The sequence below is a fragment of the Haemaphysalis longicornis genome, unplaced genomic scaffold, assembly GCF_048455015.1.
Source record: "Haemaphysalis longicornis isolate Haplotype H1 unplaced genomic scaffold, Haemaphysalis longicornis Haplotype H1 scaffold_7, whole genome shotgun sequence".
NCBI classification, from domain to species: Eukaryota; Metazoa; Arthropoda; class Arachnida; order Ixodida; family Ixodidae; genus Haemaphysalis; species Haemaphysalis longicornis.
In genome coordinates, this window is record NW_027526422.1 from 139,727,545 (window position 1) to 139,749,261 (window position 21,717).

The 21,717-nt window shown below is 46.1% G+C and overlaps 1 protein-coding gene across 1 annotated transcript; it reads right to left on the minus strand.

The window, feature by feature from the left end:
- Nucleotides 1–321: 321 nt before the first annotated feature.
- On the minus strand, nucleotides 322–21,597 carry LOC144147067 (uncharacterized). The gene is made up of 2 exons (XM_077679104.1): nucleotides 21,236–21,597; nucleotides 322–758 (listed from the first exon to the last, which is right to left on the minus strand). The coding sequence occupies exons 1-2, from the start codon at nucleotides 21,512–21,514 to the stop codon at nucleotides 468–470; spliced, it is 570 nt and encodes a 189-aa protein (XP_077535230.1). The 5' UTR covers nucleotides 21,515–21,597; the 3' UTR covers nucleotides 322–467.
- Between the last annotated feature and the right edge of the window lie 120 nt (nucleotides 21,598–21,717).

Here is a 21,717-nt window from a genome sequence, read left to right on the forward strand (position 1 = left end):
TTCGGGTGAACCATTGTACAGCATGTGTTCTAACGCATCGGGTACTTACATCAGTATCTTTTCCAAGAGCCCTGCTTACCTCAGGCACAAAAGACAATGCGAAACATCACCCAAAACATGCCCTATATTTTCTGTAAATGGAAGTGCCTGCTTATCTAGTTTTTTTCACGACTGAGGGCCAACATTTTGCCAACCAAACTTTTACTGCCTTCAACGTCGCCTCGCAGTACTGCAACGAAATCCGTTGGAGCCTGGGGCATTTTCTTTTTTTTATTTCCCCAAAAGTTTGTCAACAGCCAACACCCTGCTGACACAATACACCAAAATGCACACGCAGATTAACACACTGCATTACAGCATAAAAATGAGGTTCATAACCGCCACTAGTTTCCATTTTGTGCAGCGTACACGAAGAAAAAGTAGTTTCAAGCGGCAAAGCAACATTTCTAGTTTAATTTTGCTCAGAACTACTCGCGGTTGTTTCGACGTGCACCACGGAAATAATGTGCAGCAAGAAGTCCGGCGCCCACGACAGCGAGGACGCCTCCGACGACCGTCGCCCCAGGGAGGATGACTTCGTCCACAACTTTCTGGGCAGGCTGCTCTTCTTCAGGTGCTTTTATTCCAAGCTCGCGGAGAAGGTCCAATGCCCACGTCTGGCAGTTGTTCCTGATCAGATGGTAGCGGCCGGAGTCGCAGACTTTCTTTAGGTACTTTTCAAGGAGCCGTTCTGGCACATTGTGCCTTCCCAGGTACCTCTGAAAAAAAAAAAAAAAACAACCGACAGAATCACAAAATGCTGTATTAGCGGTCAAGAGTGTAACAGCATATCTAAATTTCATGGCATGTGGTAAGGGTAGTATTAGGGTAAGAAAATGTACAAACGTTACACAGATTGAGAGAGCAAAACGTTACCCAACTGCCAACAACGCCTGGCAACGGCGGTGGTAGTTTGTTACTTTTTGTGTTCAAACAGGAACCTCCGTATGTCAGAAAAGAAAACCATCTGGGAAGACAGGCGCCCTGGGCAAAACCCAAAGATACAGATTTCGGATAACGTATCCGAAGCCTTCCCAATTAGGCTTCCGAGACAGTGTTTTTTTTACATTTTTATTGTGGTATCTGAGTGTAGGTGCGCGCTACAGTCGGGCTGGTGAGCTGCCCGACTCTCGCAACTCGCGGGAAGGGGACCTTTTGAAAGACCAACATTATACTTGGGCTAACCAAACGCAAAAATGTCTGTCTGTCTGTGTCTGTGTGACACTTACATCAGCCTTCCGGCGCAAACTTTGATGGTTAAGAAGATTTGTACATAGACAAAACCATTCTATCTTAGACTGGCCATGTGCATTATATATCTTTAAACTATTCAGCCAAATAAATACGTATATCGGAAGCAAAACGTACGCAAATAAATAACAGCAGCAGCTGTCTCTCGATACAAACAAAGTGGGAATTGTTTTTCTAAAAACGCGGTAAAACGCAATGCCTGATGCATTCAAAAAAGATAAAACACCAAGAGGAGATCTATTTTTAGAGCAATCCCAAGAACGTGGGTAAAAAGGTCCCGACACATGGTGCACGATAGTGCTAACCGCAAAAAATTGACTTACATTGAACCAACTTTTATTGCGCGCCTTAGTGGCGAGAAGATGATAGAGAAGAGCGTTACTGGTCAGGCGATGAGAGCGTTATGAGGCAGGAATGCAGCAGATTTCACCGATATCTCCAGGGAGCTGTAAGGTGCGTGGCCATTTCTATATCCGGCGGGATGCGATTCAAATACCCGAGATTTGTCAGTAGCAGCCGACTAGCGGGTGAACTGCTAATGCTAAGTTTTCACGAAGACTAATAAAAACCGAGGCCTTCCTTTTTATGTCGCCCGGATTGACAGTCAGGGGCGTTGCAAGAACAGAGAAATAAAAGCCACCATTCCCAAACCAAAGAGGCCATTCACCTACCGGCGCCGGCTACCACTTCCATACGCGGTGAAACTTCCACTCCGATTAATACACCACAACTTCCCGGAAACACAGCGGGCCGAAAAGCAGAATTGTTATCACTGGGTCAAAAATGATGACCAGAAAAAAAGTGCTCCAATAAACGCTGTGAAGGTGGTTGGATAGAAAAGCTGTACACAACCCTCAAACAATTGCCCATGAGACATCACTTGAATTCACAAGTGATGTCTCTACAAAGAGTGAAAAAAGGTATTCTTCCAGCCGTTGCTAAGAATTCTAGGGGCTGCGCCACGCACGCAACAGAGTCGGCCACGGATGCCGCCGCCGTAACCCGGCCGTGCGTCGCCAGAAAAAAAAACAGAGAGGAGCATCTTTCGAAGGGTGTGACAGCGGAACCAAGCCACCCTGATGTGCTAGCTCGTAGCTACACCACCTTGAGACACAAGCGTAGACACCGAAACAATTGGGCACGTGAGCTTAGTGATTCTCATTTATACTGAATTAAACTAGTTCGTTTAGTAAGTTTGAGAGTTGCGGGAAAGCTGAGGGAACTTTTATAATCGCTATTTTTCAGGACCTCATGCTTCTTCCACCTTTTCTAATACCTCTTGAGACACCGCTGAATTTAGTATTCATCAATTTATAAAAGCGGGGTCCCGTTTGTGGTAAGCAGTGCACACAAGGTACCGTTTCTCTAGCGGCCAGTTGTCTGTTGTGGTCTCTACATTTTTTTTCGCGCCCTTCAAACCAATCCTTAACGTATATTTGCCGTACGTCCACTTAATTCCGTCGGGTCCGGGCTACCCAAGAGGTGCTGTCGAACAAGTTAATCAAGCTGTTCGAAGTAAGCGAGCAACGGACGCGAAGCTGTGCCATACTGGGCCCAAGACAACCGTCGCTAAAGCTGATGAGAAAGCCGTACCACCGACGCGCCCGCCAGTGTCAGCAATCACCTCCGCGCGGGGACCGCTGGGTAAATTAATTAGCCGGGTCACCTACAGCTTGCTACGTGAGTGAAATCCTCGCGCCTCCCCCTAACCCTCACCCCCCCCCCCCCACTCACCCTCCGCCACCTTCGCCGCGTTGAGAGTTTATTGTCTCGCACGCCGCGAGAGAACCGTTGGCTAGTGGAGGTCCAAAGCTTTGCCTTAAAATTCCTGTAGTTTTTCGTATTTGTGGGTGTCGTACTCTCGTCGTGTCGTATTCTGCTGTCGTGATTGTAGCAGCTGGCTATTCCACGACATCACGATGGCGATTGTAGCGACAGGCAGTTCTGTTGTGACTACAGGGGTGCTTGTCGTTGAGAAAGTTTACTTTGTCGTTACGACATAAACCTGTGTCGTAACAACAAATTGTTTGTCGTAACACCAGGGCTTCTGTTGTCACAACAAAGATTTTTGTCGTACGATAGGAAGTCCTGTTAGGTTTCTGCAGTATTCCTGTTTCCATTTTAGACTGGGTGTGGATTCAGGCTTCAAGCCACACGCAGGGAGCCGGTTCTTCTCGCTTTATTGTGCTTCGTTCAGACTTCTGTTCTAAGCCACGTGACTCCTTTTCTGAACTTTACAAGGACAAAAATCAAGCAGTAGGAATATCCGTCATGGCTTACACAGAGCGTTTCCAAACAATCGGTGTTCATAAATCCCAGGTAGAGCTAGTATGAGCTCAAAGGACGGGGCAGCTGCACAAGCTCGTTCAGCTAGAGGGGTGGCGCAATGCCGCAGTGACCCCTTTTCGCCTCAACACAGCAGCAAATGCTACCTGGACGACAGTACTCGTTGGTACATCCATGATTCTCCCGTACCCAGAAATACGAACCGGCAACATCATGAAAACGAGGAACCGCCAGAGCATCTGCACTTTACCAGCGGCCGACCACACGTTTAATATGTGGATTCAACGGACTATCGCGATCGACCGGCTACGGCCGTAGCAGTCCTCGACCAACAAGATATCGCGGTGACCTCGGAGACAATCCTGACGACACGCCCCGAGGTGGCGAAAGAAGTGGCTATTGCTGTCGCAATGGCGAACAGGGAAGCCAAAGTTATTGTTTACGGCTCATAGACGGCCACAAGAAACTTCCTGGCGTGACGAATATCCCTGCCAGCGGGCAAAATCCTTTCGACGTTTATTGGCCACAGATGCAGGCATGTTCGCCTAGTATGGACACCAGAACACTCGCCTCTGCCGCGGGGTTAACTGGCTCACGAAGTGGCTCGAGATTCGGCAAAACAGACTGACCTTGACGATGGCAACTGGCCTACTTTCACGGGTAGAAGACACAGGCCGGTAACGTACAGGAGATATTGTACCAGTATAGGCTCAGACAACTCAGGCACCCTGCACTACATTGTTCCCATAAATAGATGGCAGTCGGTTGCGTTGATACGAATACAGTCTAACACGTTCCCCAACCGCGTTCTTTATTATCGATGTTCCCCACACTCACATTCAGACAAAAGCAAGTTGTGGGAAGAGAAAGGTACCCAACGTCCACAAAAACCTCCATCAGGCAATGGATCATTAAATACAGCACTCAAGAGCAATCGGCTTCCCCCTTGCTCCACCCTCCCCCCCGATTCACAGCAACTACTCGTCGAACTTGAGGGAAATGTCCGCTAGGGTCCACGGGCTTATCGCCGCCATCTAACGGGGAAGGGCACGTGTGTTCCCCCCTTTCGCCGTGTTTGGCATCACCATCGCCAGGTCCGGGAGTCCTATCATATTGTAGGTTTTAAGTCAGCGTGTTTGGCATCAGTGAAAGTTATCGGAAAGTTTAAATGAACTTCCTTCAGTCTCTGTCTCTCCGCTTTTTTTCTTTTCTCTACGTATGCAACACTCGCTGTAAAATAGTAAACAAAACCTTCCTACCCGTCCTTGGCGTTCTTAACTGGAGCCTTTGCTTTCCCAAAGGATTGAACGTGGCCCTCATTCTCAGCCACAAGCTACACACAAACCACCCCTGACTTTACAGTTTCAAGCCGCACTGGAGGCATGCTGTCAGTTTCAAGGTATTATGCCCATGTAAAAGGAAACTTTAACTGACTCCGCCAACGTTATATACCTGCTGGAATTCCCCACGTGTGGCTAACAATGTATGAGCGAAGCTGAAACTCCCTTCCGCTTGCGGTTTATTAATATCTGCCATCGTGCAAAACTCTGCCCCTTTTTTCCCCTATCTAGGCATACATGTGAACAGATGAAGGACACAATCTTGAAACCTGGCTTTAAAACGCATCACCATCGCCAGGTCCGGGAGTCCTTCTTGTCTGTAAGCTTAAGTCAGCGTGTTTAGCATCAGTGAAAGTTATCGGAACCCTGCGTGTCTTTTACCAGAAATAACATTTCGTGCCCTCACCTTTGCCCTCCATCTCTCTTTCTCTTTGTTTTTGCTTTTTCCCCTTCGTCTCCTCTTATTCTGCTACCAGAATTTTATATCTGCAGAATAGTGTTCTGCCGTTTTGTTGCATACTCTCGTTAATCATTTCGCACCATTTGACGATACCCAGTAGCTAATTTTAGGTCCCGTGTCAGCCCCGGGTATCTCAGCCCAATGGCTTTATCGACCAAATCAGACAAGACCGTCCAGACATTATGTCGTTTTGGGTAGAAGGCTGCGTTCACATTATTACTTTTCAAATTCTCACCTTGCCGTTTATTTTAGCAAGCCCGTTTGAGTGATCGCTCAATTTCCCCTTAATTTTCTCATTCCTTTTTTCTAATACACTCAAACCCGCTTATAACTAACTATAAAGTGCCACGAAAAGTGGTGGTTATAGAAGTAGTTTTTTTTATATGTACTCGCTCTTTCAAACGCGCGCAAACTGGCGAACATGTCGAACAACCCTTTCGGTGACAAGTTAAGCCTTTTCGCTTCATGAAGCGACCCCCGCTATTTGCTTACGAACGAAGAAAACTGTACTGCGTGGAACCTGCCACTACAGGCACAATTCCCGCGAAGAAACTCTTTCGGACGTCTTCAAAATCTCCACTTGCCGTAATGGCTTCGACAGCTAGCCGCACCAGACCGAGTGTTCCGGGAGCTGCACCGCTTCGGCTGAAGAACAGCGAAGTTGCAAAGTTCAAATGTCATCACGATATGTTATCAAGAACCGGACAAATACAGTGTCGGCGAATCGCGATTTCTTGATGGCTTCCAAGTAACCGCCTGTGATTTTTCCTGCGTGCGGTTCCGCGTTCGCGTCGACTCCGGTGGCCGTAACATCGACTCCAGCGATAGTGGCAGTTGAGCGGCAGTCAATACGGCGTGGTGCATAATAATCCTTTACAGCATCTTGCATATGCTTAAGAATCCAAATTGTTCACACTTAATTACCTTTACCCTGACGTGCAATTCTGCGTTGCTAATTGACAGAATAAAAACAATTATATGTATTCCTATTTTTTTGCTTGCTCACTGCTCCTCAGGATCTCGGGAAATGCCTGGGAAGTGCGTGACATAGGTCTCGCCGTCCGAAATCTACGGGCGGTGGTCGCTGATCTGGGATATGTTGGGCGCCAATAAACTGAAGCGGGGAGCGCACCAGCAATCCGCCTCTCTCCTGCCTTAAGGACTGTTTTAATACTTGTTTTGGCTTCGTATGCGGATTATTTTTACCGTGACCCTGTTGGAAGTGTTCGTTTTAGGGTAGAGGACTTTGAAAAATGTTCGGTATATCTGGACGCAGTTTCAATTGGTAGCATAGGAAAGTCGTAAGTGCACTGAACTATGGTAGTTGTAACCGATAGGTCGTTATATGTGGGATCGTTACAAGTTGCTTTCACTCTATTTATTGAATGCCGCCTATATAGTGCTTCCACGAGGCTGAAATCTGCCGCTCCGATGTGTATGCCCAGATGTGCGTCATGTGCGTGCATTCACTCATTTTTTTCTGTCCTCATTTTTTTCTTGATCTGTACTGCTCCTGGACTCCTGAAAGCATCAGTAAACAACTTTTCAAACTGCTGTTTTTCTGGTGCCACATTGTGTAAAGATGTACGCACAGATTACCTAGAAAGTGCCTCTCTCGCGGCCTTTATGTACAACACAAACGTAGCGCTCTCACATGGTTTAATCAGGTAATTTTAAGAGCATGTTTTTTTTTCTTTCTTTTTGAATGGATAGGTATGGCTAGACGTGCGTAATGTTCGGGTACGTTTAGTCTTCTGTTGTTTGTTTTCTCTCCTTTACAGTAGCATTTACCAATTTTCTCTTTGACAATTTTTCTGCTGCTCCATCGTGTATGGACAGGTAACGTTTCTACGCGCAACATTAGGCACATCTTTGAACTACGTGATTTTAAAAATAACTTTCCCCCGGAGTTCCCTCATCTTTCACGGTCGTTTGCGGCCCTTCAACCACGAACGGAATGTATGAACCCGTGCTTTCCCTTCCCCTTCCCTCTTTCCTTCGCTTACCCTTCCTAATCTTATACCCCTGTCACACGGCAAAGCTAATGTCATTCAAACTGAATGACATTAGCTGTTAATGACCATCGGCTCGGCCGTGCGGGTCTACACGGCGGAACAAATGTCATTTGATTGTGATAGCGGTGACGATTAGCGAGCTCGCAAAACTGCAAAATTACATCTCAAGCGTATCTAGATTGTTTTCACACGTAATATTTAAAAAAAAACGTAACAAAGGATAATTTTTAAAAATAAAAACAAGAAAACCACCGATTTAGGTGACATCAGTAGACATCATAACCTGAGACAAGTCTGCAAGAAATCCGGATTAGGGTAGCGCGCGCACTGCGGACGAGATTTTATTTTTTATTAGTACTTGTTTGTCTTTCTTTATTTGAAAAACAACACAAACAAGAAGATATAAGTCTACTGAAAGTTTTTAGAAACAGTATTCTTTGGTTTGTTACGGAATTTTCCTGTCTAGGGATGCGCTACTGCTGTCGAGGCTATTCATTTGGCCACTAACGGAGCTCTGGCTGAGGTCCGGGACCTCAGTTAGCCGCTAAATGTCATTCGCCTCAAATGTCATTCGGTATTCTCGTGTAGCACCAAAATAATGACATTTAGAGCGAATGACATTTGCTGTAAATGTCATTAGATCTGCCGTGTGACAGGGGTATTAGCTCGCCACCACTACATACTACCTTGTTGCGAAGCAGGCGCACCGCCTTTCTTGTTTCTGTCGCTAGGAACGTCTCCAGGCTCTGCGTCGTCCGCATGATAAGATGCCTCATCCGAACATATCTCGACAATGTAGTAGTCGAACACCATTCCAGTAACGGGGACATCGGCCTCGTACAATGCGTACTTCGAAAATATTTACTCTTCACGACCGCGTCGGCCCTGCAGTGGGAGCCCCAAACGGAGACCTTATCTGCCTACATCGGGCTTTGCCTTGTATCCTCTATCTCAACATTTGTAGATAATCCGTTGCACCCAAAGAAACGTTCCGAGAATTAGAAAAAATATTCAGCACCCATGTAAGGAAAATACAAGCGAAAAAAAGTTTCGAATTTACCGATATTATACATACATATATATATATATATATATATATATATATATATATATATATATATATATTAAGGCTGGCAGTCAAGAAACGTTGGAAGGCAAAGGGGAGAATGGGTTAGGTCATTGAAACAAATAAAGAATTGGGAAAGATAGAAAGAAAGTGGGAAAAAAAATGCCCGCCGGGTTGGATCCGAACCTGCGACGTCTAGAATACGCGTCTGGTGCCATGACCACTACGCTACCGGTGGGGATGTTTCCCCTCGAATTTCTCAGGTATATATGTTAGGGTATTTTGTTATCCTGCGCTTGGGGGATAAAGCCTGAGCCCCTCCGCGCTGGCTTTATCTGCTTGAAGTCTTTATCTTTCCATTCTTTATCTCTTTCAATTCTGTATATATATATATATATATATATATATATATATATATATATATATATATATATATATATATATAAGACCGGGGTTGAAAAACCCCGGTCTTTTCAAGCCCCGGGGGTTGAAAAGAAGGTCCCCTTCTCCCCGTGTAGTCTGAGTGGCGCTGGCTACCACCCTCAAGCGTCAGATACAGTTGTAGTAAATATAAATACCCCAGAAAGTGAAGCAGAACACAGCCGCCCAGATAGCCGAATTGGTAAGGCATTCGAGATCTAATCGAAAGGCGTGGGTTCGGTCCCCACTCTGGGCGCGTGTTTTTCTTTCTTTCTTTCTTTCTCGCTTCAATTAATATGAAAAAAAAATAATAATAATTTCACTAACGGTAAAAAAAATATAGTCCAACCATTCCCCTATGCCTTCTTTGGCGTTGTAGACTGCCCGCATTTCTTTCTGTATTTCCTAACGAGCCCCTCATTTCCTAACTATATATATATATATATATATATTTATATGTATATATACTCGGACCGGCTTTTTTGACGGAACTGTACCCGAACCCAAACCATTACTTTTTGAGCCGGCTGACCCCGAGCAGGGAACTGAACCGAAAAAAGACATAATGGTTTCCCGTTCACGACAAAACGGTTCGACCATACCATTATTGATAACGGGTGGTCAGTATTATTAGGGGCTTCTTTCTTTCAGGAACCATCAACTTCGCCATCTCTCGCGCACTTTTCCCCTTTAAATGAATCAAAACGCTCCGAAGGCTCTCGTCACGGTCACAACATGGCGAAAATTTTGTTGTTTGATTGATTGCGGGTTGTTTAATGCGCCGACCCCACACAGCTGGCGAGGCGCGCCGCAGTGGAGGGCTAAGGATTAATTTCGACCACCTGAGGATGTTTACGTGCGCCGAAATCTCGAACACACGGGCGTTTTTGCTTGTCACCTCCATCAGAAAATCGGCCGCCGCGGCCAGGAATCGAACCCGTGTCCTTCGGCTCAGCAGCACTACGCCATAGCCACAACATGGTGAAACGAATGGACGCCAGTATTGCTATTAAGGCCCCTAATTGCAATGGTAAGTGGCTGATGGTCGAGCAAGCAGGGTACTAGGCTGGGAAGAAAAAATGTCAAACTCTTGGCAGCCTGCACGATGTGTGAAGCAGTAACTCTGCCCTTCCCGCGGTCGCCTCTCATCCCGCCCCCCCAAAGGGGCCTTTAAAGGCTCAATAAAACGTTTGTCGCTCTCTCTTCGTCACTTGGACGGTGCAAGTGCAATCAGTCCACGAGATTGTTGCACTGTGTACCAGCCAAGATTCAAGCCTTACATTTGCCTATGCCTATTTGGAGCCGCTAAAGAGTGCTAAAATTTTGTCTTTTAAGTACATGCCCGCGCAGAAGTAAACGGAACACGGAAGCTGCGGACGAATACCATCGCTGCGGCGCGTAGGAGCGCCAGCGGGAACCAAGGAGCGGCGTTCTGCAGCTACACTCGCACTGCCCCCCCACCCCATCTAATATGCCTAATCGTCGCCCTTCTGGCGCTTCAGAACGGACGTGACATTTTTCAAAGGGAAGCGCTGGCCAATGCGGTGGCGCTACTTACGTTGCCACTCACAGACGTCAGCAATTACCGAATCTGCCGCGTCTGGGTTCGCACAAACTACGCGCGCTCGGAAACCCATGGCTCGTTGTGCTCAGCAAAGTGCAATTATGAGGCTTGTTCAGTTGCGGCGTAGTATTACCTGTTTTCCTGGTTTCTAGCGGTGTGACTATGCGATGCAAGACATTGAACTCTTCGGGTGCTTTTTATATTGTTGATTCATATTTTTCTGTCGTCCTATAATATAATATAGTATATATATATATATATATATATATATATATATATATATATATATATATATATATATATATATATATATATATATATATATATATATATATATATATATATATATATATATATATATATATATATACATATATATAGGGAGTAGTAGAACTTTGAAGATGGTAGAAAACACAAGAGAAGAAAAACTTCGAACAAGGTAAAAGCACGATTGTGGCCTACGTTTCAGCAAAGAGAACTTGCTTTCCTCAGGGCAATCTCTCGCCTGGCAGGCACTGTTTATATAGGGGTAGGACCCCAGGTGAAAGGAGAGGGAAAGATGGAAGGGAAATTGAGCAAGCTGATTTGTTTAGGAGTGTGTCGGGGGAGAGATTGAGGGGCCAAGAAGGTTGTCTAGTTTAAGCCGTGAAGTAGGTCACACGGAAGCCAGCTGGTGGTTGATGTTCGTGGAATTTTTGGAGAGAGGATGAGGGTGTTTATTGACCCTCCGCGGGGTTCTCAGAACCGCCGGAAGCAGACCAGGCGGTGAGGGTGGGGTCCTTATCAGAAACTATCTGCAAGCTTCAGGTCAAAAGAAAAGATAGAGCCGGGGGGAAAAACTAACTAGGTCAAGGAAAAAAGAAAACAAAGGGAGAACAAAATCAGATAGGGAAACCACATAAACCCACACTCAAAAGAAAAGGCAATGACCCGGCAACTGAAATGGCACGTGTCACCCACGGCAACCATCCCTGGATGGTTGCCGTGGGTGACACGTGCCATTTCAGTTGCCGGGTCATTGCCTTTTCTTTTGAGTGTGGGTTTATGTGGTTTCCCTATCTGATTTTGTTCTCCCTTTGTTTTCTTTTTTCCTTGACCTAGTTAGTTTTTCCCCCCGGCTCTATCTTTTCTTTTGACCTGAAGCTTGCAGATAGTTTCTGATAAGGACCCCACCCTCACCGCCTGGTCTGCTTCCGGCGGTTCTGAGAACCCCGCGGAGGGTCAATAAACACCCTCATCCTCTCTCCAAAAATTCCACGAACATCAACCACCAGCTGGCTTCCGTGTGACCTACTTCACGGCTTAAACTAGACAACCTTCTTGGCCCCTCAATCTCTCCCCCGACACACTCCTAAACAAATCAGCTTGCTCAATTTCCCTTCCATCTTTCCCTCTCCTTTCACCTGGGGTCCTACCCCTATATAAACAGTGCCTGCCAGGCGAGAGATTGCCCTGAGGAAAGCAAGTTCTCTTTGCTGAAACGTAGGCCACAATCGTGCTTTTACCTTGTTCGAAGTTTTTCTTCTCTTGTATATATATATATATATATATATATATATATATATTGATGAAGGAAGTCTACTGACACGTTTCCCGTTTTTGTTGCCGACAGTTTCGGAGTTAGAAACTTCTTCTTCAGGGAGTTTCCTGAAGAAGGAGTTTCTCCTGAAGAACGAGTTTCTACCTCCGAAACTGTTGGCAACAAAAACGGGAAACGTGTCAGTCGACTTCTTTCACTATTTTTATACTGGCCCATCGAACCTCATGATATATATATATATATATATATAGCGAATCAGAAAATTGGAAATGAGGGGCTCCGTGAAATAATACAGAAAATAAGCGTTGGCAGCCAAGAAAACCTCGGAAAGCAAAGGGGAGGTTGTGGTGGGTCATAGCAAGAGATGAAGAATTTTTTGAGTCGAAAAGAAAGTGGTGAAAAAATCCCACCCGGCGGGCATTTTTTCACCACTTTCTTTTCGACTCGAAAAATTCTTCATCTCTTGCTATGACCCACCACAACCTCCCCTTTGCTTTCCGAGGTTTTCTTGGCTGCCAACGCTTAATATATATATATATATATATATATAGCAGAACAGAAAGATACGGAACGAGGGACTCGGTAAAGATACATGTCAAGGTTGCAGTCGTGATTGCCAGTGCTATTCGGCTTTTTTCGAAATATTTAATAGGGCCGAATGACGTGTGCTTGTCACGTTTCTTTGATACATTGATAAATAAGCGAAAATATAAGTCGAGAAAAAATCCGCCATTCTTCCGGGAGCGGGACTCGAACCCACATCTCCTCGATGCAATAACGGTAGCAAAGATTGGAACAAAGAGCCTGAAATACAGGTACAGCCCGATGAAAGTGCGCCTGAATTTTAGCAGTGGATGGTTTAAGAAACTCGGTGACAGCTTTTAGTTTAGCATCATCAGCAAGGTCACCATCTTTCGAAGCAATGTCCGATGAAATCGCCAGCGTGAGGGCCGCAAAACGGTACTTCTTCATGTCAGCTTTAATCCAGCATCTGTTAGGCATCCTGGAACTTGCTCTGGAAGGATAAGATGGATGTCGAAATCAGGGGCAGACACCATGACGTCGCCCAAGAAACATAAGTTTTCCACTTGAGACCTCCCAGAAACTCGTCCACCGTGCACTCAAAAGTGCCTGGCGTATTGCATAATCTGAGCTGTATCACGTTACGTTTCTGTAATCATTTAGTGGTCAAAAACGCGGTTTCGGTGCGGCCACAGTATGCCGGAAACCTGCGCGTAACGGGAGCGCAGGTCTAAAGAAGATAAAAACTGAGCTCCTTGTAGGTGCAGTGTATAAACCTATTTCCGAGTGGTCTTGCTGAACGCGCAGTAATCGACACAGGCCCATCTTTCTTCGTAACAACTGCAAGTGGTGAAGCTGACATGCATTTATATGACCGAATGACACGACGCAGGAGCATCTCATCAACGCGGTCTTCGATGACGAAACGTTCTACGGTGAAGTAGATGAATTGCCGATGGGTAACGTGCCAGCACTATTCCCGATTGTAAGGAAGGGATAGGTGGAGGGGTTTTTAAATGGCAGACAAAGGAATCACACGGCGTGAATATAACAATTCCGTCGGGTGCCGTGTCACAGATGACTGGTATGAGAGCTGGGGAAGCTGGCAGGGTTATGAAATCTTCATCTGCGCAGAGCTTGGGAGGAGCGATTATATTCGTCGTTTTGGTGTTAGACAGTGGAAACAATTGGCCGCGTATCTGCTCCTTTCGTTGCGAGTTTGCCAAGTAAATGGCTCCCTTCGCTTTCTTGCTCCCCTCACACTGTGTTCTCGTGCGTCGCGCTCCTCCCAAGGTAAACGCGCTAAAGGTTTGTTCAAGTCCATTTAAGTTTACCGCGTTTCACTGCTCCAGGCCGGGTGCCTCGCTGCCAACGCTGCAATACGGCACCCTATACAATGTGTATAGAACCGCGTTGCCCTAGTCCACGTGCGTTCCAAGCAGAACGTGGAACCTATCTAGTGGAACTTTTCGTAACTGCCAAAATTCTGCCAAAAGCTATAGTGGCGCGGGCGACAGCAGGCGACAGTGTAAAAATTTTTTTATGCAGTGAATGTATTATTTATTTCGCAAAAATCAAGCATCTATGATTTTTTTATAAAGGAACACTGTAAGTATCCCTTGTGTATCAATTTTCGGTTTTATATTTGCGTAATGTTTTGTTTTTGTTCAATAATGTTGAAAAGTATGAACATATAAACTGGACCTAGACATTTAGATGTGGCTGTGAGTATATAAGACTATTGCGCAGACTTCGCTTCACTTTGTTCGGGTGACTGAATCAAGTCACAAACAGGCAGACATACAGGCAGACCAAAATGTCTGGGTTTAAGTAGCCCAAGAACGATTACCGTCTTTAATAAAGTGACTTCGGCCTGGCACACTCAGTAGAGGCGTTATGGCGTGGCAACAAATTTCTCCCTAATATGATGCCATCAAAGGAAGAAAGCACGAGGAACAAGGTTATGTACAGCACGGTTTACACAAACAGGCGATGCAAACGGCGATGGGTCAGCGTGGTGCGCGGTGGCAGTGCGGACGTAAAAACCACAAATTGGCGTCTGTACTTATCTTGATTTACGGCAAATTTTCGTTTGCATGTCTGTACGGAAACTCCATATTTGCGGGGGTGTGTGCGGTGTTCCCTTTGACTATTACTTCTATTACATTCGCAGAGGGCGGACAAGAGCTCCTGTATTTGGACGGTTCTGTATATTTATAGTTACAGTTGAGTCCACTTATAACAATATTGAGGTGCCATGAAAGTATCATTGTTATAACCGATTATTGTTATAAGCGTATATGCCTAAAACAACAAAGAAAACATGACAAACAAGAGCATTTAATGAGGGGAACATGAGGGGAGGTCGGCACAGTGCACACAGCGCTGCTGCTGCGGCGGCTTAGGCACCCCGGTGCTTTTTCTACAGGCGGCGCACCCTCAGAATGGACTGCCCCACTGCCCGTAGAGGCGCCCATCCGGTCCTCTTCACCCAACTCCGCGTCGCCGCGGCAGGCGAAAGCAGCGGTGGCATGCGAGCCTCTTCGGCGCGCACTCGCCGCGTGCGAGGCGAAGTGCGCTATCGCCTGGCCGCCGCGCGTATGCTCTCATGCCCTTTTGCGTAATAGGCAGGGTTGGGGTGGCATTGTCGCAGCGTTTTTGCATTTTTGTTTCGTTCAGGGTTGGTTCCAGTGCCCACATTTAATTGTTATAACCGATATTGTATCATGACAGCATTGCTATAAGCGGTTTATTTTGCCATAGAATACAATGAAAAGCTGACGGTGCCGCAGCTGTCCATTGCTATATCCTATATATTGTTAAAACCGGTATTGTTGTAAGTGGACTCGACTGTATTGCCTCCGGAACCTCGCCGATTAGTTTTCCTGTTGGACGGTCGGACGATGACGCATTGGCGAGGTGGAAACACGACGACGTGAAGGCGATGGCGACCGGTGGCTGTTGGAAACGGATTGGTGAGGAGAGGGCAAAAGTTGAGACGATTTGGCAGTCCCATTGCTCTAAGGCACTTGATGTCGGTGGACGGTATAAAAGTGGGCCGGCCGTGGGTAAGCGTCTCCTGGCGGCGGCACACGACAGCGGCAAAAGTGCGCGACATGGCCAGCCATCCCGCAGGAGAGCCTTATCGAGCGACTACCAGGTGTGCTCCATAACTTTGTGAGGATGCCCGCCGAGTGAATCGGTTAAAGGCCTGGCCACGGCTCTACGGCTTAGAGGCTCGTGAGGGTTCAGGGAATGTGGTGCCGCAACTTCAGCTTAGCCAGGTTGGTCTGCTATATGCACGGGCGGAGAAGCAGATGGAAAGGCTTCGGCGACTTGCTTTCGAATTATTTCACTGAGTGACGACGAAAAGCAAAGCTCATGTGCTGATGACAATGGTAATAACGCACAAGAATAATAGAGAGAGCTGCCATGCGACCTCTTTACCAGCCAGCCCTATTGATGCGGTGTAGAAACGACGGGGTTTTGGCGACTTCCAACGCAGAACGCGCCTCTTTGTGCCCGGAAAATCGCTGAAGAGTGAGGCCACACCGCTTGAGAAACTCGCCATAGCCTTTTTTGCACAGCCTTGCGAAGTCACCGATGTTCTGCGTGCTTTTCGCCAGCAGCACCTCAAATGCTTCCCCTTCAGCGATTTCGGGGGTGTCTTTTATCATGCCTTGCTCAGGCATCCTTGAGTTGAAGAGCTTGCATAGATCTACCACATCCTGTATGTAGCTCGAACAGTTTTCGCCTGCATGCTGAGGTCGTTCTGTAATGCTCTGCTCCGCACGAAGCTTGCGCACCACTGGGCAGCCAAACACTTCGGCAAAGCTAGGTTTTAACGTGCATTAGGTATAAATATCGGTTTCATGGTTCACAAACCACAAGTTGGGAACTCTCGTTTGGTGGAAAATTGGTGTTATTCCGTTTCATTTCCTTGTCACACTTATTAAGCGTGCTTACTGTTAAATATGAGGAAAGCCACTCCTCGACTTCATAGACGTCTGTGCAAATGAATATCGCCGTTTCGCGCTGGCCAATCGCTCCAGAGCAGATGACAACCGATGGAGAATACACTGATTGTTGTGTCGCCTCCCCAAGCCTGGAAGGAGCGTGGTCGAAGGCAGCCTACGACTCCAGGGTTCCAGCTAGTCGATTTACTTGTGCTACCCAGCAGGTCGGACGAGGCAGCAGGACGCTTAGAAATGGTAGGGCCAGAACAATGCACTGGTCTAGCGACTGTGAACTTTGCACAAACTACACGCTGATGATGATGGCTGTCTGTTGGCTAAGCTTCTTCACTCTTTTTCAATGGCTCATACAACAGGTTCAGCTTCTTTGAGTGGCGAGTTATGAACGCATATCTATATGTTATTCATTCATATGATGAAGGGTGTTCTTTAACGAACTCATAAAACTTATTCTGGGAGATTTTCTGTCTTGAAACGTTAGAGCCAAATACCTGTGCAAGATAGCAATTACGAAAGTCGTTTAAAGGAGACGCTGTTCGACAAAAGTCACCTCGAGTAAAACACACTGGAATCTCCGAATCTGTTTCTTCATCGCTATTTTGCTGTAGTAAAACTTACTAGCCAAAGGAAGATTTTCGGATCAGTAGAAACACATTTAGGCCTATTTCATACTCTAGAGATAACATTATGCAATTATCCGCCTTAGTATACCTCATCAACCCAGTGAAATGACTTAAAAAATTGAGGAAAAATTGAGGGTACCGGGTAGTTTGCTCGGGTTCAGCGTCACTGAAAAATTCGTTGGTTGGTCCTGGGAAGCTGCATTTATTAAATCATACAAATGTACGTGCGTGTGCTTGAACTTACCACATTCAATGAGTCAATTGGAACCCGCAATTTTGTTTCTTTAGTGGGACATCCCCGCCATAAGCGGTATCTCTTCAGATACTGCTTGCAGCCTTTTAAACTCAACAGTAAATTTTAACGCGACAACTCTAAGACTGCAGTACAACTGAAAGCGCTTTATAAATCTTCAAAAAAGAATTTGCACTCTTGTAATCGGCACGTGCTGTTTTTCGCTAGCCTCCAAAGCCTGGGTATTTAATGAGGAAGAAAAGTAGAAAGCTTTATTCTTCTTTGAGGGTCTTCCCACATGTTTGACAGGCGTCTTCTAGTGTTTTACGAAATTCTATCCGGCCGAATCTTGGGCAATGTACATTCTCGTCGTATCATAATTTTCATATTTGTTACAATAGTCATGCCCGATACTTGACGGACGCAGGGAACGCCACAATTTAATCGCTCTCTGTGACTGATAAACAATGGCTGCTGAAAGCAAACCTCCCGACAAGGTGGACAGAATCCCGAACTACAATGTGCGCATACTCCAGCCCGGCATATTGAATATGGAGTCACTGCGGAAAGATATCAGGTATAATTCGGAAACCACGAAATAACGTTTTTTACTAAATAACTGGAACTAAAAAATGCTAGGTAAATTACGTGGATATAGTAAGCAGAGACAGCGACACTTACAATTATTCCAAATCTAAAAGCACAATTGTCACGAAACAGTGGTTAGATAATAGCGCAAAGGTTATTTGAAAACTATGCAGCTATAAAAATTACCCCTACGTGGACGAAAAAAAAAACAAGCAGCGATATAACTGTAATCTATAGCACCCTTTAGGAACAGGCTCGTTTTGTTCAGCTTAAACTAAAGAGTAGAGATAAGTGTCGTTCGTATAAGAAAGGTAAAGTGGAACAAGTGCAAAACAATACATGCGTCTCCTTCCGCCGATAGGGCGAATGCGGAACCATAGCAGCGTAGACACAGCAACGTAGACAAGTTTTTTTCCTGAGCGCGATCTTACCAGGCAGGAAAAAGTACCCTTGTCCCAAATAAATACGTCTTCCACACCTCTACTAAAGCACGTGAACTGGCATAAAATATAGGAAAACAATGACATTTAAAGTCAATTTCTGGGCCGCAGTATTTAAATATAGTGGTAGTTTGTTCTTGTACAACGTGAAATAGCTCAAAAGACCAGGACTGAAGATGAGACATACGACGGCGCTAACTCCAGAATGTTTTTTTATTAGGCCACAACTTGGCGCAGCTTTCAGTAGTGACACAAGGCTGGAGAAAAAGCAGAGCTGGTGTACCCTTTCCCTTCGCCAGACAAGCGGCTCTTGTATTATCATCAGCAGCAGAAGCCAACTGGGTCCATTGCAGGCAAAGGCCTCTTTCATGGACGTCCAACGACTCCTGCCCCGAGGAACTCAAGTCCATTCTTTTCCTCCGGATTTACTTATTTCATCCATCCTTCGAGTAATTGGCCTTCCACTTTTTTCTCGACCCCCATCTCGACGTCCACTCTGTCACCCCTTTATTCCACCGAATGTGATTTCCCCCAATTACGCGGCCAGCCCAAGTGAACTTCTCTTTTTTTATTTCAACTATATCTTCTGTAATTTTTTTTTCTGTCATCCAGAGAGCTCGTTTCCTGTCTTTAAGTATTACTCCGATCATTATTCGTTCCGTCGCCCGTTGAGCCGATCTAAGCGCTTTCAAGTGGTTTAGGTAGGTGCCAAGTTTTCGCTCCATAAATGGAGTGAAAGCTTGTCACCTACGTCGCAAGTTTGCGAGGGCAACACCTCGCAACTTTTTTTTTTAACTTACCGCTGAAAGTTCTCCATGACTGTCCGACACGGATCGTTTCGTCCGCAGGCTTTCACATATCTCCCAACGTGGACCGCATCAGCAAGCTCTGCGACGTGCCTCCAAGTCCAAGACCAACGCCAGAGCTACGAACCCAAAGGAAATGCTATGCGCTCGGAATGCCATGTTCGCTCAATCGGATAGACGCCGGTTACATAACGGGAGGAACCCAGGTATGATTCCGACCGCGAAAAGCGTTTTCTTTTTTCAATTGCTGCACATGTTATTGTTCCCCACCTCTTCCAACCCGTACCGCTCGGTTCTTAGATGGCCTAGTGGTTAGGTCGCCGTCTCACTGCGTAACGGTTCCGGCTTCGGTTACCGGGACCTCTCTAATCAGATTTTTTTCTTAAGGCTTCGGGGTTTTTCGGTATGGCGGACGGATTTCTGTAGGCTTAAACAGGTTTGCTGCTAAAAACACACATAAGTATACTATCAGGACAAACACGAGCCAAAGGCTCCACCTCGAACATGGGGTGCGATAAACACAGCATGAAGATGCGCACGTTCACAAAAACGACTCCAACCAATGTGATTGCTTTTGATAGGAATACGGATGCCTCGTCATGGAGCGTCACAGAATAATGGCAGACACACTTGCCTTTTTTTTGTGTTAAATCCCCCCATCACGTATTTTGTCAGCAGATGTTTGTGCCGCCACAAAACACACGTGTTCTCAAAACAGCGGTCTACCGATCGCTTGACTTTTATCGGTGGGGGTCGCGCAGTGCTGAGTGATGTTTGTAAGTGATCTGTGGTGCTCCCTGCGCAGTACATTGAAGCACTTGCCTGACTGGCCGTTACACATGTCGTCGCATGATAATCGCAACGAGTAAACAACGCCCAGTTGCACAGCAAGAACGGTAAAGCATGTGTTTCAAAGGCTCTCATTCTTCTGACCTGGCAACTTCATTTCCGCCCATTTGCACAGCTTGTAAAGCTTATTCGGAGCAGAAAAAAACGCCATAACTTCGTGACGTACGTCAACATTCTGTTGTTGTCGGTTGAAAGTCAGCAAAAATGAAAGCTGAAAATGCGGATCTTACATGTTATCAAGGAACAAAAACATTTCTATGGTGGCAAAATGGCTTAGTTTCTAAACCAGTTTCTAAGTTTACGCTAAAACTCAGGGCTAGCGAATATACAAGTGCAGGGAATATCGCAGCGGTAGGAGTGTCTTTATGTGCAAATTTGGTGCAACCCACCACAATACAACTTTTTCAGAAACAATCAGTGCATATAGGACATACCAGAAAATCCTAAATTATACAAACGGCCACGCGCAGAGCAAGCTTTAAATTTGGATGCCAAACTATGGCGATAAGAAAACGCTGAACAAAGTGCGACGAATCCTAAACTATAAAGTGGGCCAGCTTGTCGCCCTTCGTCTGCTGAATATTACGGCCGTGGAGGGAATAGGAATATAGTAGGAGCAGGAACTCCGAAAACAAGTAATACCATTTGTGTAGTAAATTATTCATCACTGTGAAAATACATAACCAATATAGAGCGGGATCGCCGTGCTCGGGAGCAAAGCATACCGTTTTCTCTTTCAGATAGTGCAATACTGGGAAGACGGTAGTAAAGCAAACAGGCACACGTTATATTCACACAATATGGCCGAGAAACCGCCGTCAACGTTGTCACGTACCCAAGTAGAATAGGCGAGCATTTTATCGGACTTCCTTGTTCAACTTGAGATGGCAACTTTTAGAAGGAGTGCTTATAAGACGGCATATAAGAACAGAGAAACCGGCACCACCGGTCCAAAACAAGTGAACTAGCATCATATCATTGCGGGAATGGCATACAGACATTACTGATGCTTAATGCGGCTGTTCGGGTTTTAAACTACTTACAAGTGGTAAAATTACAAGAATACTTTCCTATCTTGTGTATTTTGCCTTTGAACAGCGGTAGCTAAACGGAACATACAATTACAGAAGCCTCGTCCTGTAACGAAAAAAGCATACTTCGACGTATAATAGCCGCCAACAAAAAAAGAACCGGCACTGCGAGAAACACAGACAGCTTACCTTGTTCGGGTACGTTTTCAAAAAGAATGCCTTTTTCTTCCAGTACCGTCGTCCCGTCAGCTCTCCCGCATCCATGTCGGCATCGCAGATGAGCACTTCGTCATCACCGTAATCGAAGACCAGAAGCCAGTGCTTGTTCCACGCGTCACCGCTCACAGAACGCGTCGTGGACGCGAGGAGCGAAAGGGCGCCAGACGCCAAGTTGACAGACCCTCCGTGCTGAATGGGCCTGTTGCAGAGGTACACGTCGCACTCGTCGGAATACACAAAGGCCGACATATTTTTCAACTTGTGGAACCTTGCAAACCGCCCCTACCTCACCTACAGATCTTAAAAGCTGCTCTGGCTGCTCTACGGATAACAGAGAAGTTCCACACACTGCCTATCAGCTGGAGCCTTCGCGTGCACTCGGCGATACTGCCGCACTCGAACGGTGGTTGCAAACGGAGCTGCAGCTGCGGCCGCTGCAGTTATGTTAACGG

Coding starts and splice junctions, on each gene's coding strand:
- LOC144147067 (XM_077679104.1), bottom strand. CDS start 21,514: ATGTCGGCCTTTGTGTATTCCGACGAGTGCGACGTGTACCTCTGCAAC. Junction 759..21,235: donor TGAAAACGTACCCGAACAAG/GTAAGCTGTCTG, acceptor TTTTTTTTTCAG/AGGTACCTGGGAAGGCACAA.